Below are 13,737 nucleotides of genomic sequence, written 5' to 3'. Positions count from 1 at the left end.
TATATGTTCAACATTCGTCTTTCATTCTTATTTTTCTTCCCCTTAGAGTTTCTAGGCCTTCCATTTCTTATTACAGTGCTAATCACATTTCCTAGGTTACATTTTATACAGTCTACTGATTAGTGGGCTGGTTATTTCAATATGCACTTTTAAACAGTAGAATCACTCAATTGTATTGATGAATAGACTTAAATCTGATTATTCTTTCCTTTTGATAATTTTATTAACCTGGTTGTGTAATAATACTAGTCAACATGTAGGCATTGTGATAGTCATTCAGGCTACCTGTGGCCAGTGGACAGATTGTTAAACATGTTGTTTTCAGCAGCAGCATCACACAGTCAGTAACGTTGTTAGGATGGCCCTTTTGAACTTTTAATGAATCTATTGAAGCAAGTGTAGGGACTCAGATGCTCCCTCAATAATTTTTTTATTTATGTACCTGCCAAGACTCCTAAAAAAAACATAGTATACGCTGCTATAACATTTTCCCCTAGTTGTCTAGCCTAAGGCCCAGCAGTTAGTTATAAGGAGGCTTCTTGATCTGACTCAAAGCAAGTCTCCAAACAGAATATGTCTACAAAAATAAAAATGTGTGTATCTCATAATCTAGTTTCGTACTGTAAGTAGTTGTTATGCTCAAGTTCACAAAGGAGATTAAATTCTTCAGCTAATTTTATGTGCATATGAGCAGGTGGATCTATTGCATGGTATACTGTCTGCTAAAGAATACAAGGTGATTTTGGATTGTACATACATGAATTTATCTGAACAACCAAGGCTTCCTGCAAGCTTTCGTGGTGGACAATCTGGTTCAAGGGATACCATTAGGCTTCTGGTTGATAAGGTTAATCTGAATGGTCAACTTCTGTTGTCACGAACAGTTACAATCATAGCTGTTACAGTTAACCATGCCCTGCTAGAGCTTGGTAATGGCACTGGTGGTGAATCTCCGTTGGCTCATATTGCTGTGAGTTCATACTTTAAGATGAGAAAAATATACAGACAGTTGAATTTGTTTCCATGACATTTCTTCAATATTTTGATTTTATTTTAGTTAAATAAATCATTTCACCTTTTTCTCTCAGCTTGATATACATGAATGGAACATGCACATATCTCATTCAGCTTTGTATTATTGCGAATTTTACAGATGGAAGGTCTATGGGTTTCTTATCGTATGACCTCTTTATCAGAGACAGACCTTTTTGTGACCATTCCCAAATTCTCTATACTAGATGTCCGCCCTGATACAAAACCTGAAATGCGTCTGATGCTTGGATCTTTTGTTGATGCTTCCAAACAAGCATTTACTGGACCCTTTTTGTTTAACCCTGGCAGCTTTAGAAAGACCACCAGTGAAGCTGGAATTGATGATATGCCCATTTCAACAATGTTCTTGATTGACTACAGGTGGCGAGTGTCATCCCAATCATATGTAATTCGTGTGCAGCAACCTCGAGTCCTTGTTGTGCCAGATTTTTTACTTGCAGTGGCTGAGTTTTTTGTACCTTCTTTGGGAGCACTAACTGGAAGAGAAGAAATAATGGACCCAAAGAATGATCCAATTAGCAAAAATAGTAGCATAGTGCTGATGGAATCAATTTACAAGCAGAAAGAAGATGTGGTGCACCTCTCTCCATCTAAACAGTTAGTTGCTGATTGGGTAGGCATTGATGAATATACATATGATGGTTGTGGGAAGGTTATTTGTTTATCTGTTGAAACAGATGCAAAGGAAGTTCGAAGCACAAGGTTTAGACCAATTATAGTCATTGGACATGGCAAAAAATTGCGATTTGTTAATGTAAAAATTGAGGTAATATGCTTCCTCTCAGTCTGTAATTACTTTTCTAATTTCCTTTGTATATTTGAGAGTTCTATAGTTTACTTTTTCCTCAAAACACCTTTAGGAATCTAAGGCTTCCTCAATGTTACTAATACTAATTATAATTTGTAAAATGTACACCTTTACAACAAATTTTATTTGTTCTTACACTGTCCAGTAGCCACTTCAATGTAGAATTTCTTGTACCGCCCTTTGCCTATTTTACTTGCTTATTATTAGAAGCTCACAATTTTGTTTTTTATTCATCAGAATGGTTCTCTTCTACGGAAGTATGCATGCCTTAGTAATGATAGCAGCTACTCAATCTCTAGTGAAGATGGTGTTGACATTGCAGATCCTGGCAATTTTCCATCTAATGATGAGAAAAACATTGACAATGTGAATCAGATATCAAGCACTTCTACATACTCTCAAAGCGGTTCAAATGGAACTCAGAGCTTTTCCTTTGAGACCCAGGTAGGTGATATTTCATGTTTCCATGAATAATATCGTCAAAATCCCTTTATTTATGTTGCAGTTAATATTTCCTTGTACAGTTTTAATTACATAATTAGGAAATTTAATTACATTTTGTTGGAAGTCCCACATCAACTAGAGATAAAACCAATTTATAATATATAAGTGGATGCAAACCTCACCTTATAAGCCGGTTTTGTGAAGTTGAGTTAGGCTTAAAGTCCACTTCCTAACATGGTATCAAAGTTATGGTTAGAGTCTATCCTAGCAATATTTGTTGTTTGTTGGGCATATTGTTACACCTGCTATCGGGCCGTTATTGGACCACCCATTAATATCTAGTCTCATGCTCGAGATGATGTGTATACCTCGGCGTAAGGGGGGGGGGGGGGGTGTTGGAAGTCCTATATTGACTAGAGATAGACCAAATTATAATATAGAAGTGGGTGCAAACCTCACCTTACAAGCCGGTTTTGTGGGGTTGAGTTAGGCTTAAAATCCAGTTCTTAACACATTTTCTCTAATTAGGAAGATTCTACATATATTTTCTTTAATTAAGAAGATTCTATTGATATTTCATGTAATTATAACAGTGTGACAGCTATCAGTTATTGAAATGTATAAATAAACCAACTCACATATGATTCAGTGTGTGAAGTTAATAAAATACATTCGGTTCATTCTCTCTGTTTTCTCTATTCATGTTATTCAAGAAGAGGAGGCATTGAATAGTAATGATTTGAAAAATGCCATGAGTGTTGAAATGGTTGCTCTAGAAAAGATCCAAACTTCGGAGTTGGTGGATCTACCTCAAGGATAAAATCTTGTAGGATTTAGGTTGGTATTCAATGTCACAGTCCAGATCGGACATTAGAAAGGTGTAAGGCAAGGTTAGTATATACTCAAACGTATGAGATTGACTATCTTGAAACTTTTTTACCTGTTGCAAAAATGAATATTGTTAGTAATTTATTGTCTTTAGCAGCTAACTAACTATGGATGGAGTTCACAACAATTTGATGTCATAAATGCCTTTTTGCATGGAAATCTTTAGATACATGCAGGTCCCACCTGGTTTAAAGCCGAGGAGGGAAAGGTGTGTAAACTAATGAAGACAATCTATGGATTGTAACAATCTCCTAGAGCATAGTTTGGCAAGTTTACTACTAGAATGAAGACCATGGGCTACAAGCAAAACCAAGGTGGTCAGACATGGTTTATTAAGCATTCAGCTTCGGGGGAGTTACTGCACTAATTGTTTATGTAGATAAACAGAAAAGGATCAGGCAAGAATGGGAGCCTTATAAAGATGTTTGATTATGAAATTTGAAATTAAGGAGTTAGGCAGATTAAAATATTTCTTGGGCATCGAAATGGCTCATTCCCATCACGGTATTTTTATCTCTCAAGAAAAGTATGTACTGGATTTATTAGCTGAAACTGGTAAATTAGGATGCAAACCAGTAGAGGCACCTATCAAACTCTTCCTTTCACACAAAATCTTCGTATCTCAATATAGACTTCTCATAAAGTCTTGCCTGCCTAACAAATGCATTGATTTTTATATTGAAGATCCACAAGATAAATGTGATAAGAGATGTTAGTTTATGTTGGGTAAATTGGATTTGTACTTCAATAGTTTTTGTCAATTAATAAGCACCCATGCATTTGGGGGAACTCACCCTCAAAAGCTAGCTTTAAAGGTGGTAGAATCAAACACTTAAAGACTCTGCCTAGCATCCCATACCACTCTATGTGGGATTTGAGCACCCCATAATACCCAAACTCCTATCACATTTATACCTTTGTTGATACCAAGAAAAATTGTTTGATACCAGCCTAGATCATATGGTACATTCTACTAGAATCTAAACAGTTTTGCCAACTGCATCATTTGTTGCTGCAATTTTGTTTGGTTCTTTCCACTGCTTGACTAATTACATTACCTTTAAAAACAAATTACAAACGTATTGATCCTTTATTACTTCTTCAGTCATGTTGAAGATGTTCAGAAACAGCAGAAAATAAAATATATATGAAATTCCTACCAGCATTCTAAATTGAAAGAACTAGCTTTAGTTTTTTGTTTATCTTGTCTAAGCTATCAGTCTGCACTGAACTGAATCAATAATTATCCAAGCATAGCGTCTAGAGCTTGTTCACTAAGACTTCCCTGAGAAAAGAATGAAACAGAAAGAAAATTGACTTCTCTGTCTGTAATATAAAAATTAGCTTATTTACAAGTTAAAATAAGTATTTGAAAAGGCATATGATACAGCTTGTACAGATTAGTTTGTTGCATAAACTAATTTCATTTTTTTAGACTTAATTTTCTCTCCTACAAAAGTCTTTATGATTAAGTTTGTCCCAAACAAGCTCATAATTTCATTAAGTCCAAGTCCACACTAATAGCTCGCAAATTGCTGTACTGATGCAAAGTAATGTTCTTTATATATGTTTACCTTTAATCCAAAAGAACTTACCTACTTGTCTAGCTTTAAACCTATTCATTTTATTGTGTTCTGATGGCTATTGTACTTTGTTGTTAGGTTGTTTCTGCTGAATTTACCTTCTATGATGGCACTAAGTCATTTCTTGATAATTCATCTTATGGTGAGAAGCTTGTTCGTGCAAAGTTGGATCTAAGTTTCATGTGAGTTTCATAGTATAAAGTGTTAAATTTTCTCGGGAGAGTTACTGTTTTAGAATTCTTGGTAAAAATATTTTCAGTTTAGGAACAAAGTGACTATAGACCTGCTTGGATGAGCTTTTTTGTAAGTACTTCTGATAGAGAAAAATTGAAATTAGACTCTATAAGGTAAAATTAGCTTATGAAGAAGTCAATTTCATTTATCTTCATATTTTTCTCTCCTAGAAATGTTTATGAAAAATTTTGTTCAAACAGACCTAATGCATGTTCAGGGTTAGACCATTAGCTAATGAGAACTTTGTGGACATTATGAAAATTTGTTAATTGTTTTTCAGTTGGAATTATATTTGGTAAGAAATTCTTAAACTATATCTCCTAATTTTCTCATAACAACTTTTGTGTTCAATCTCTCCTTTTCGCTGGTTCTTTCAGAAAAAAATTGTAAGAATTTTCTGACTGAAACTTGACCCGTTAGTTTCTTCAATATATTTGAGTAGGTATGCCTCCAAGGAGAAAGACTCTTGGATTAGAGCTCTGTTGAAGGATTTTACTGTTGAGGCTGGTTCTGGTCTTACCATTCTAGATCCAGTAGATATTTCAGGGGGATATACTTCTGTGAAAGACAAAACAAATATATCTTTGCTATCAACAGACATCTGTTTACATCTTTCACTTAGTGCTCTTTCTCTTGTGCTAAATCTGCAAAGTCAGGCATCTGCTGCATTAAGTTTTGGAAATGGAATTCCTCTGGTTCAATGTACCAACTATGACCGAATTTGGGTGTCTGAGAAAGGTTTATTTCCAATTACGCAATTTTCTGGTTGCAATTTTTCTTTTTTTTTTATGTAATCAATTTATCAACTTGACTGATATTTTTTTTGAACCATTTATAACTGGGAAATCAGGTTCTTATAATGAACTATTTTGCAGAGACTGGTCATATAACCTTTTGGAGGCCTCGAGCCCCTGCAAATTATGTTGTATTGGGAGATTGTGTGACATCAAGGTATATTCTTTATTTTTTTTTTCATTTATACCTTGTTTTTGCATTCTAATCTTCTGGAAGACACTTTCTTGATCATTCCCAGTGAAATCTTTGTAGGAAGTTTTAAACTTGGTCAAACATCAAAACCACATCACGTAAATGTCATGAAATATCGTTTAAGATGGTCCTTTTCTTGATATTGTTATACACTATATGCTTTGTATAATACTTAAAAATTAGAGAGAGAAAGAGGATAGATTCTGAAATGCTGTATCTGTTGCAACTGGGCTCATAATTGGATTACTTTGAATTGCCAAAAACAATTTTGGAATACGACAGATAATATAGTTTTTCCATTAGTATTCTATGTTAAATATTTTTTCCAGTGAATTCTATTGTAAATTGCCAAAGACATAGATTCCTTACTGTGTTAATTTTGCATTTCCATGTCTTTTCAGGCCAATTCCTCCTTCACAGGCAGTAATGGCTGTTAGTAACACATATGGTCGTGTAAGGAAGCCAGTTGGTTTCCATCTTATTGGGTCATTCCTCAACATTCAAGGGCGTGGTGGAAGTGAAGACCAATATTTTGATGACAATGATTGTTCTCTTTGGATGCCCATTGCACCCTCTGGGTACACAGCTCTAGGCTGTGTTGTTCATGTTGGGAACGAACCACCCCCAAATCACATTGTTCACTGCTTACGTTCTGATCTGGTGACATCAGCAAAGTATACAGACTGCTTACTGAATATACCATTAAATAGTCACTTTATTTCTGGCTTTAGCATATGGCGCCTTGATAATGCTGTTGGTTCATTTTTTGCTCATTCTTCCACTGGTTGCCCTCCCAAGGACAGATGTTATGACTTAAATCATCTGCTTGTTTGGAATTCAAATCGAGCTCCCTTAATAGGTCCCGTGTCAGATTATCCTTCTGATCATGAAAATAAAAATATCCAGACAAGCAAAAGCATAAATACATCTGGATGGGATATTCTCAAGTCCATTTCAAAAGCAACTAATTGCTATATGTCTACGCCTAACTTTGAAAGGATATGGTGGGACAAAGGCAGTGACCTCCGCCGACCAGTCTCCATTTGGCGACCAATCGCACGACATGGTTATTCTGTCTTGGGTGATTGCATCACTGAAGGGTTAGACCTATTGCCTTCTATGCCTTTTTCTAACTTTCTATCATCTTTGTTTTACTCAACCTACTTAAATGGTTTTTTGGGGACTAATTTTTTTCTTTCTTCTCTTCTCTTCAGCCTAGAACCCCCCGCACTAGGAATAATCTTCAAGAATGACACTCCTGATGTCTCTTCCAAACCTGTTCAATTTACCAAAGTTTCCCATATTGCAGCAAAAGGGATTGATGAAGTTTTCTTTTGGTATCCAATAGCTCCTCCTGGTTATGTTTCTCTAGGATGTGTTGTCTCCAAATTAGATGAGCCTCCACGATTGGATCTGTTTTGCTGTCCAAGGATGGATCTTGTTAGCCAAGCAAACATTCATGAGGTCCCTCTTTCAAGATCTTCAAGTTCAAAGTCTCCTCAATGTTGGAGCATATGGAAAGTAGAAAATCAGGTTAAAAATTACCTCCGATGGTTCACTCTAAAAAAATATTTTGTATTGAAAGCTCTATTTATGTGTGGTATTAAGAAAATTCTGTTATTCTTAGAATTTTGGTTTGGGTCTAAAGTCTCACACCTAGCAGTATTGAGTTTGGCACCAATAATAGAATAAGAATGGTCTTGGATATCAATTTACAATTTGGATCTAACATGATTTCACAAAATTGATTTGTAAGGTAAGGGTTACCTCCCCCCCACTTACACTAATTTAGCTTTATCTCACTCCATGTGAAACTTGGTTCTTTTCCCAATTGGGGTGCATGTTAATTTTATCCACGTTCTATGGAATTAGCTTAGGGGAGCATCCACATGCCAAATTTATTATACAAATTATTAAAATAGAAAGCAGAGAACACTTTAGCAGGACTCTATGATCATATTGAGCTAGTGTTCCATACCATATTTTCAACCCTCTCCCCCTTGCAAATGAAACAAAAAGATTTTACTTATTATACTATGTGTCTGCAGGCTTGCACATTTCTAGCTCGTTCTGATCTAAAAAAGCCATCAAGCCGATTAGCGTACATAATTGGTGATTCTGTGAAGCCCAAGACTCGTGAAAACATAAATACCGAACTAAAGCTTCGATACTTTTCCTTGACAATTTTGGACAGCTTATGTGGAATGGTTTATTTTCTATACCTCTTGTGAACTGTGAAAATAGTTGTCATTCTTCTCTATATTTTTCTCCAACAATATTTTTTAATGCAGGAATAATCATTGTGTTATTTTCAACTATCCTTACAGATGAGACCCCTATTTGACACTACAATTACTAATATTAAGCTTGCAACCCATGGAGGACTGCATGGGATGAATGCAGTACTGATTGCTTCAATTGTTGCATCAACCTTCAATGCACACTTAGAGGCATGGGAGCCTGTTGTGGAACCATTTGATGGAATATTCAAGTAATTAATGTCATTTAATTTTTTTTTTGTACAATATTTTAATTACACATTGGTACTGATTGTCTAGTACCTTCTTGTGATTTTAGTCATGAATCAATCCTGTTGAGAATATTTGTTAGAGAATGGAGGGTTTATGAGAGAAAAAAGGGGAAACAGAAGATGTAACGGGGAGGCCGTTAAGGGAGTTGGACTTAACTGTGAGACAGTTAAGTCAGTTGGGAATTAACTGCAAGACAGTTAAGGGGTTTTGGGGGGAAAGAGGCTGTTATAAGGACCTCTTTGTTGTATCTGAAGGGGGTTGGTTAGACATTTGTTGATCTGTGACCGGTCTTAACACTGGTGAAGGAGGTTAGGCTCCTGGAATGCTTTGTATACTAGTTTCCTTTCGGGTGAATACATACTCTTTTCTCATTCCTTATTCGGTGACTTGGTTTTTCGTGAGAGTAAGACGGTGCGTGTGTTAGAATTCCTACCGAAATCCCTAACAAAGTGGTCCGACCTGCCGGATCGCAATCGGAGAGAGAACGCGATGGAGGGAAAGTTACATGCTCTGGAGAACAGAATGGAAGGAAAAATGAACGTAGTTGAAGGACGTATGGAGCACTTGGAGATGACAGTTGACGGGTTGAAGGCGGAGTCGGCGGCAAACAGGCAAGACTCGATAGCGATGCGTAAAGATATCCAAGAACTATTACGGCTGATGGGTGCGCGAAGCAAGCCAAACGGGGAAAGCTCTGACGGGAGCAATGGTTCAGTCAATGATAATGGGGGTGGCCGGCGCGATGGAGCCGAAGGAGAAAGAGAAGGAGAACGATCAGAGAACCCACCGAATTGGAGGCGACGGGTGGAGTTACCAGCGTTTGAAGGAGCCGATCCGTTGAATTGGATCACTCGAGCCGAAAAATTCTTTGAGATACAGAAGGTGGCGGAGGCGGAGAAGATCGAACTGGCTCACATCAGTATGGAGGGAAGCGCCGGTTATTGGTTTAAATTTTGGAAGGAAAAGGCGAGCGTCCGAACATGGGAGGGGCTCAAAGAAGCGTTGTTGATCAGATTCGAGAGTCGATACCGGGGTGGTATTTTTGAGAGGATGGCGGCGATCAAGCAAACAGCCACGGTGGAGGAATATGTGAAGGAATTTGAAGCTCTGGCCGGACAGACGAAAGCGTTTTCGGACGACCAGTTGTTGGGATACTTCCTGGCGGGCTTACGGGAGGAATTGCGATGCCAGGTGAGACCCCACGACCCAAGAAACTTGATGACGGCTATGAAACTAGCACGAGACGTCGAAGAGGCTCTACGAGGGCTAGGTCTGATGGGGTGGACGCCATCCAGGAACCCGCCATCATGGGGACGAACGACAGGAGGTGGAACAGGGGTGGTAAGAACCGATCCGCCGAAGAGCCAGACGATGCGAACAACCCCGACCGAGAGTGTCGGGTCCGTTAGACGTGACAGCACTACGGGAGGCGGTCTGGTGAGAGGCGGAATGCACGGAGGAAGTGATGGCCGTGGAAGAAGCTCAAGAAACCTGCCCTATCCTGAGTTTCTAAAACGCCGAGAAGAAGGAAGGTGCTTCAGATGTGGGGGGCCATTTAGCCCAGGGCACCAGTGCCCGGAGAAGAGTTTAAGGGTGGTGATACTGGCCGAAGATGAAGAAGAGGATGTGGAAGGGGAAGAGGTAGAGCCAGAACCTCCCGGCATGGAGTTATCGGCGTTCTCGGCTGGTGGACTGACGCAACCTAAAACATTGAAGTTGCAGGGAAAAGTGGGAGGAAAAGATGTGCTGATATTGATTGACAGTGGTGCCAGCCACAACTTTGTGAGTAGACGGTTGGTGGAGGAATTACAGTTGGCACAGGAGGACACCCCTCCCTACCAGGTGAGTCTGGGAGACGGACGTAAGAAAAGGACCAGCGGATGTTGTCCGATGGTAGTGGTCGACATGGGGGGAGTTGCGATAGGGGAAAAATTTTACTTGTTCGACCTGGGAGGTGTCGACATGATCCTAGGCGTGGAGTGGCTAGCTAAGCTGGGGGAGATTACCCTTAACTGGCGGGAGTCCACCATGGCGTTCGACCATGCAGGAAAAAGGGTGGTTGTTAAGGGCGATCCGAAGTTGGATAAGAGGGTGGTCGAACCTGAGAAGTTAATGAAGTTGAGTGAGGTGGAGGCTTGGGCGTTCGTCTGGAGTTTGGAGGGCGAGAGGACGAGCGCGAAGGAAGTAGGAGAAGAGTGGGCGGAAGAGACGAACGGGGACTTGGAGGACATTTTAACAAGACATGCAGGGGTATTTCAGGAACCCACCGGGTTGCCACCTAATAAAAAAGAGAAGCATCGGATTACGTTAAAAGAAGGAACCGACCCCGTGAACGTACGTCCCTATCGTTACCCGCACGTCATGAAGGAAGAGATCGAGCGCCAAGTGACGGACATGTTGCATGCTGGGATTATACGACCGAGTGTAAGTCCATATTCAAGCCCGGTCATCCTCGTCAAGAAAAAGGATGGGAGTTGGCGGTTTTGTATAGATTACCGAGCGCTCAACCGCGCCACGGTTCCCAACAAGTTTCCAATTCCCGTGATAGAAGAGCTGCTGGACGAGCTCCAGGGCGCACAGTATTTTTCAAAGGTGGACCTCAAGGCTGGGTATCACCAGATTCGGATGAATAAGGAGGACGTGCAAAAAACGGCGTTCCGCACTCACTTGGGACATTACGAGTTCCTTGTGATGCCGTTCGGCCTCACAAATGCCCCCTCCACTTTCCAGAGCGCCATGAACGACCTCCTTGGACCATTCTTGCGGAGATTCGCGCTCGTCTTTTTTGACGACATACTCATCTACAGTGCAACCTGGGGGGAGCATTTACGACACGTGGAGCAAGTGTTGAGCTGCTTACAGCAAAATCACTGGGTGGCAAATCAGAAGAAGAGTGAGTTTGGGAAGAAGACAATCAAATATTTGGGGCACGTCATATCAGGGGAAGGGGTCCAGATGGATCAGGAGAAAATAGAGGGGGTAATAGCGTGGGAGGAGCCAAAAACGCTGAAGGCGTTGAGGGGATTCTTGGGTCTCACCGGATATTACCGGCGATTTATCCGAGACTATGGGAAGATAGCCAAGCCCTTGACTGAGATGTTGAAAAAGGGGAATTTTGTGTGGACGGAGGCTGCCCGGGAAGCGATGGGAAGATTAAAAATAGCGGTGACCACAGCACCGGTGTTGGCGTTGCCGGATTTCTCGCAACCTTTCCAGGTAGAATGCGACGCGTCGGGCACGGGACTTGGGGCGGTGCTCACCCAGAAAAGGAGACCAATTGCTTACTTTAGCAAAGCATTATCGGAAGCTAACTTGGGCAAGTCGATCTACGAGAAGGAGTTGATGGCGGTGGCCCTAGCGGTGCAACATTGGCGTCCATATTTGTTGGGTCACAAATTTGTGGTGTATACAGATCAGAGAAGTCTAAAGTTTTTGTTGGAACAGAGGGTGACGACACAAGCGCAGCAACACTGGATAGCCAAACTGCTCGGCTACGATTTCGACATAGTGTATAAACCGGGAGCCAGTAACCGGGTGGCGGACGCATTATCACGGAAAGGTAGAGAGGAGTTGGAGAACAAGGATGAGACTGAAGGGGATGACGGGGGTGGTGAATTAATGGGAATAATCAGACCATATTGGAAAGATTTTCCGGATGTGATGCGAGAAGTGGAGGAAGATGATAACTTGAAAAAAATCCGAGAAGGAGTCCTCCAGGATCCCAACAAATACCCGGCATACACCCTTGAGAATGAACGATTGCACTACAAGGGGAGGCTGGTTATTCCGGCACAATCCGAGTGGGTACAGAAATTGTTGGCGGAGTTTCACACCACCCCGACGGGGGGCCATTCGGGGGTCTATAGAACTTACCGGAGATTGGCACAGTCGCTGTACTGGGAAGGGATGAAGAAATCAGTGACGGAGTATGTCAGTCGCTGTTTGGTGTGCCAGCAACACAAATACATGACGGCGTCCCCACAAGGATTATTGCAACCACTGCCGATTCCACAAGCTATATGGGAGGACATCAGCATGGACTTTATTGTGCGACTCCCAAAATCCAAGGGCCAGGACGCTATATTGGTAGTTGTCGACCGACTGAGTAAATACGGGCACTTCATACCACTCAGACATCCCTATACTGCCCGAACTGTCGCGGAAGCTTTTGTAAAAGAGGTAGTGAAGCTTCATGGGATTCCCAAGACCATAGTGAGTGATCGGGATCCTTTATTTCTCAGTGCCTTTTGGAGCGAGATGTTTAAGATGCAGGGAACCCATCTCCGGATGAGCACAGCATACCACCCGGAGACGAACGGCCAAACAGAGGTGTTGAATAGGGTGCTGGAGGGTTACTTACGATGCTTCTGTTCCGAGCAACCTAAGACATGGGCCGTGGTCCTTCCATGGGCAGAATACTGGTACAACACCAGTTATCAAGGAGCCGCCAAATGTACCCCGTTTGAAGCGGTCTATGGGAGGGCACCTCCGTCGCTGGCAAGGTTTATTCCGGGGGAAACAAGGGTGGAAGCAGTAGCTCAAGAATTACAGACAAGAGATGAAGCATTACAGCAGCTGCGATACCATTTATCGAAGGCGCAAGACGCGATGGTAAAGCAAGCAAATCGTAAGAGGAGACCGATAAACATTAAGGTAGATGATTGGGTATTTTTAAAGATAAGGCCCCACCGACAAACGTCTATGACGGTAAAATTGCATTCGAAGTTAAAGGCTAGATACTATGGGCCGTTCAAAGTGATCCAGAAGATAGGGGAGGTGGCATTCAGATTAGAATTACCAGCGACAGCAAGGATTCACCCGGTTTTCCACGTGTCCCAGTTGAAGTTGGCGATTGGGACAAAGCAGGTGGAAGCTGAGCTGCCAGCAGACTTGCAAGTCGGGGGATACACATGCTGGCCAAATAAGGTGTTGAATAGAAGGGTCCAGCAGCATGAGGAGGAACAACGTGAACAGGTTTTAGTTGAATGGCAAGAAGGAGGGGCAGACAGTGCAACATGGGAGGATCGGAGTTTGATGCAGGAACAATTTCCCGAGTTTGACCTTGGGGACAAGGTCGGTTTTCAGGAGGGGAGTAATGTTAGAGAATGGAGGGTTTATGAGAGAAAAAAGGGGAAACAGAAGATGTAACGGGGAGGCCGTTAAGGGAGTTGGACTTAACTGTGAGACAGTTAAGTCAGTTGGGAATTAA

At 41.1% G+C, this 13,737-nt stretch overlaps 1 protein-coding gene across 1 annotated transcript in view; it reads left to right on the top strand.

The window, feature by feature from the left end:
• Positions 1-13,737, top strand: part of LOC108330540 (uncharacterized) — a 76,844-nt gene that overhangs the window by 47,286 nt on the left and 15,821 nt on the right. The window contains exons 33-42 of the mRNA XM_052871764.1: positions 695-970; positions 1,154-1,819; positions 2,099-2,305; positions 4,855-4,958; positions 5,453-5,748; positions 5,886-5,961; positions 6,399-7,097; positions 7,212-7,530; positions 8,046-8,204; positions 8,325-8,488. Of these exons, the coding sequence (XP_052727724.1) occupies positions 695-970; positions 1,154-1,819; positions 2,099-2,305; positions 4,855-4,958; positions 5,453-5,748; positions 5,886-5,961; positions 6,399-7,097; positions 7,212-7,530; positions 8,046-8,204; positions 8,325-8,488 (2,966 nt within the window). The remainder of the gene's footprint in view (positions 1-694; positions 971-1,153; positions 1,820-2,098; positions 2,306-4,854; positions 4,959-5,452; positions 5,749-5,885; positions 5,962-6,398; positions 7,098-7,211; positions 7,531-8,045; positions 8,205-8,324; positions 8,489-13,737) is intronic.

Source organism: Vigna angularis, chromosome 1 (assembly GCF_016808095.1).
Source record: "Vigna angularis cultivar LongXiaoDou No.4 chromosome 1, ASM1680809v1, whole genome shotgun sequence".
In the NCBI taxonomy this organism is placed as follows: Eukaryota; Viridiplantae; Streptophyta; class Magnoliopsida; order Fabales; family Fabaceae; genus Vigna; species Vigna angularis.
The sequence above is the reverse complement of the archived record's forward strand: the minus strand, read 5'-3'. Positions and strand labels throughout refer to the sequence as shown.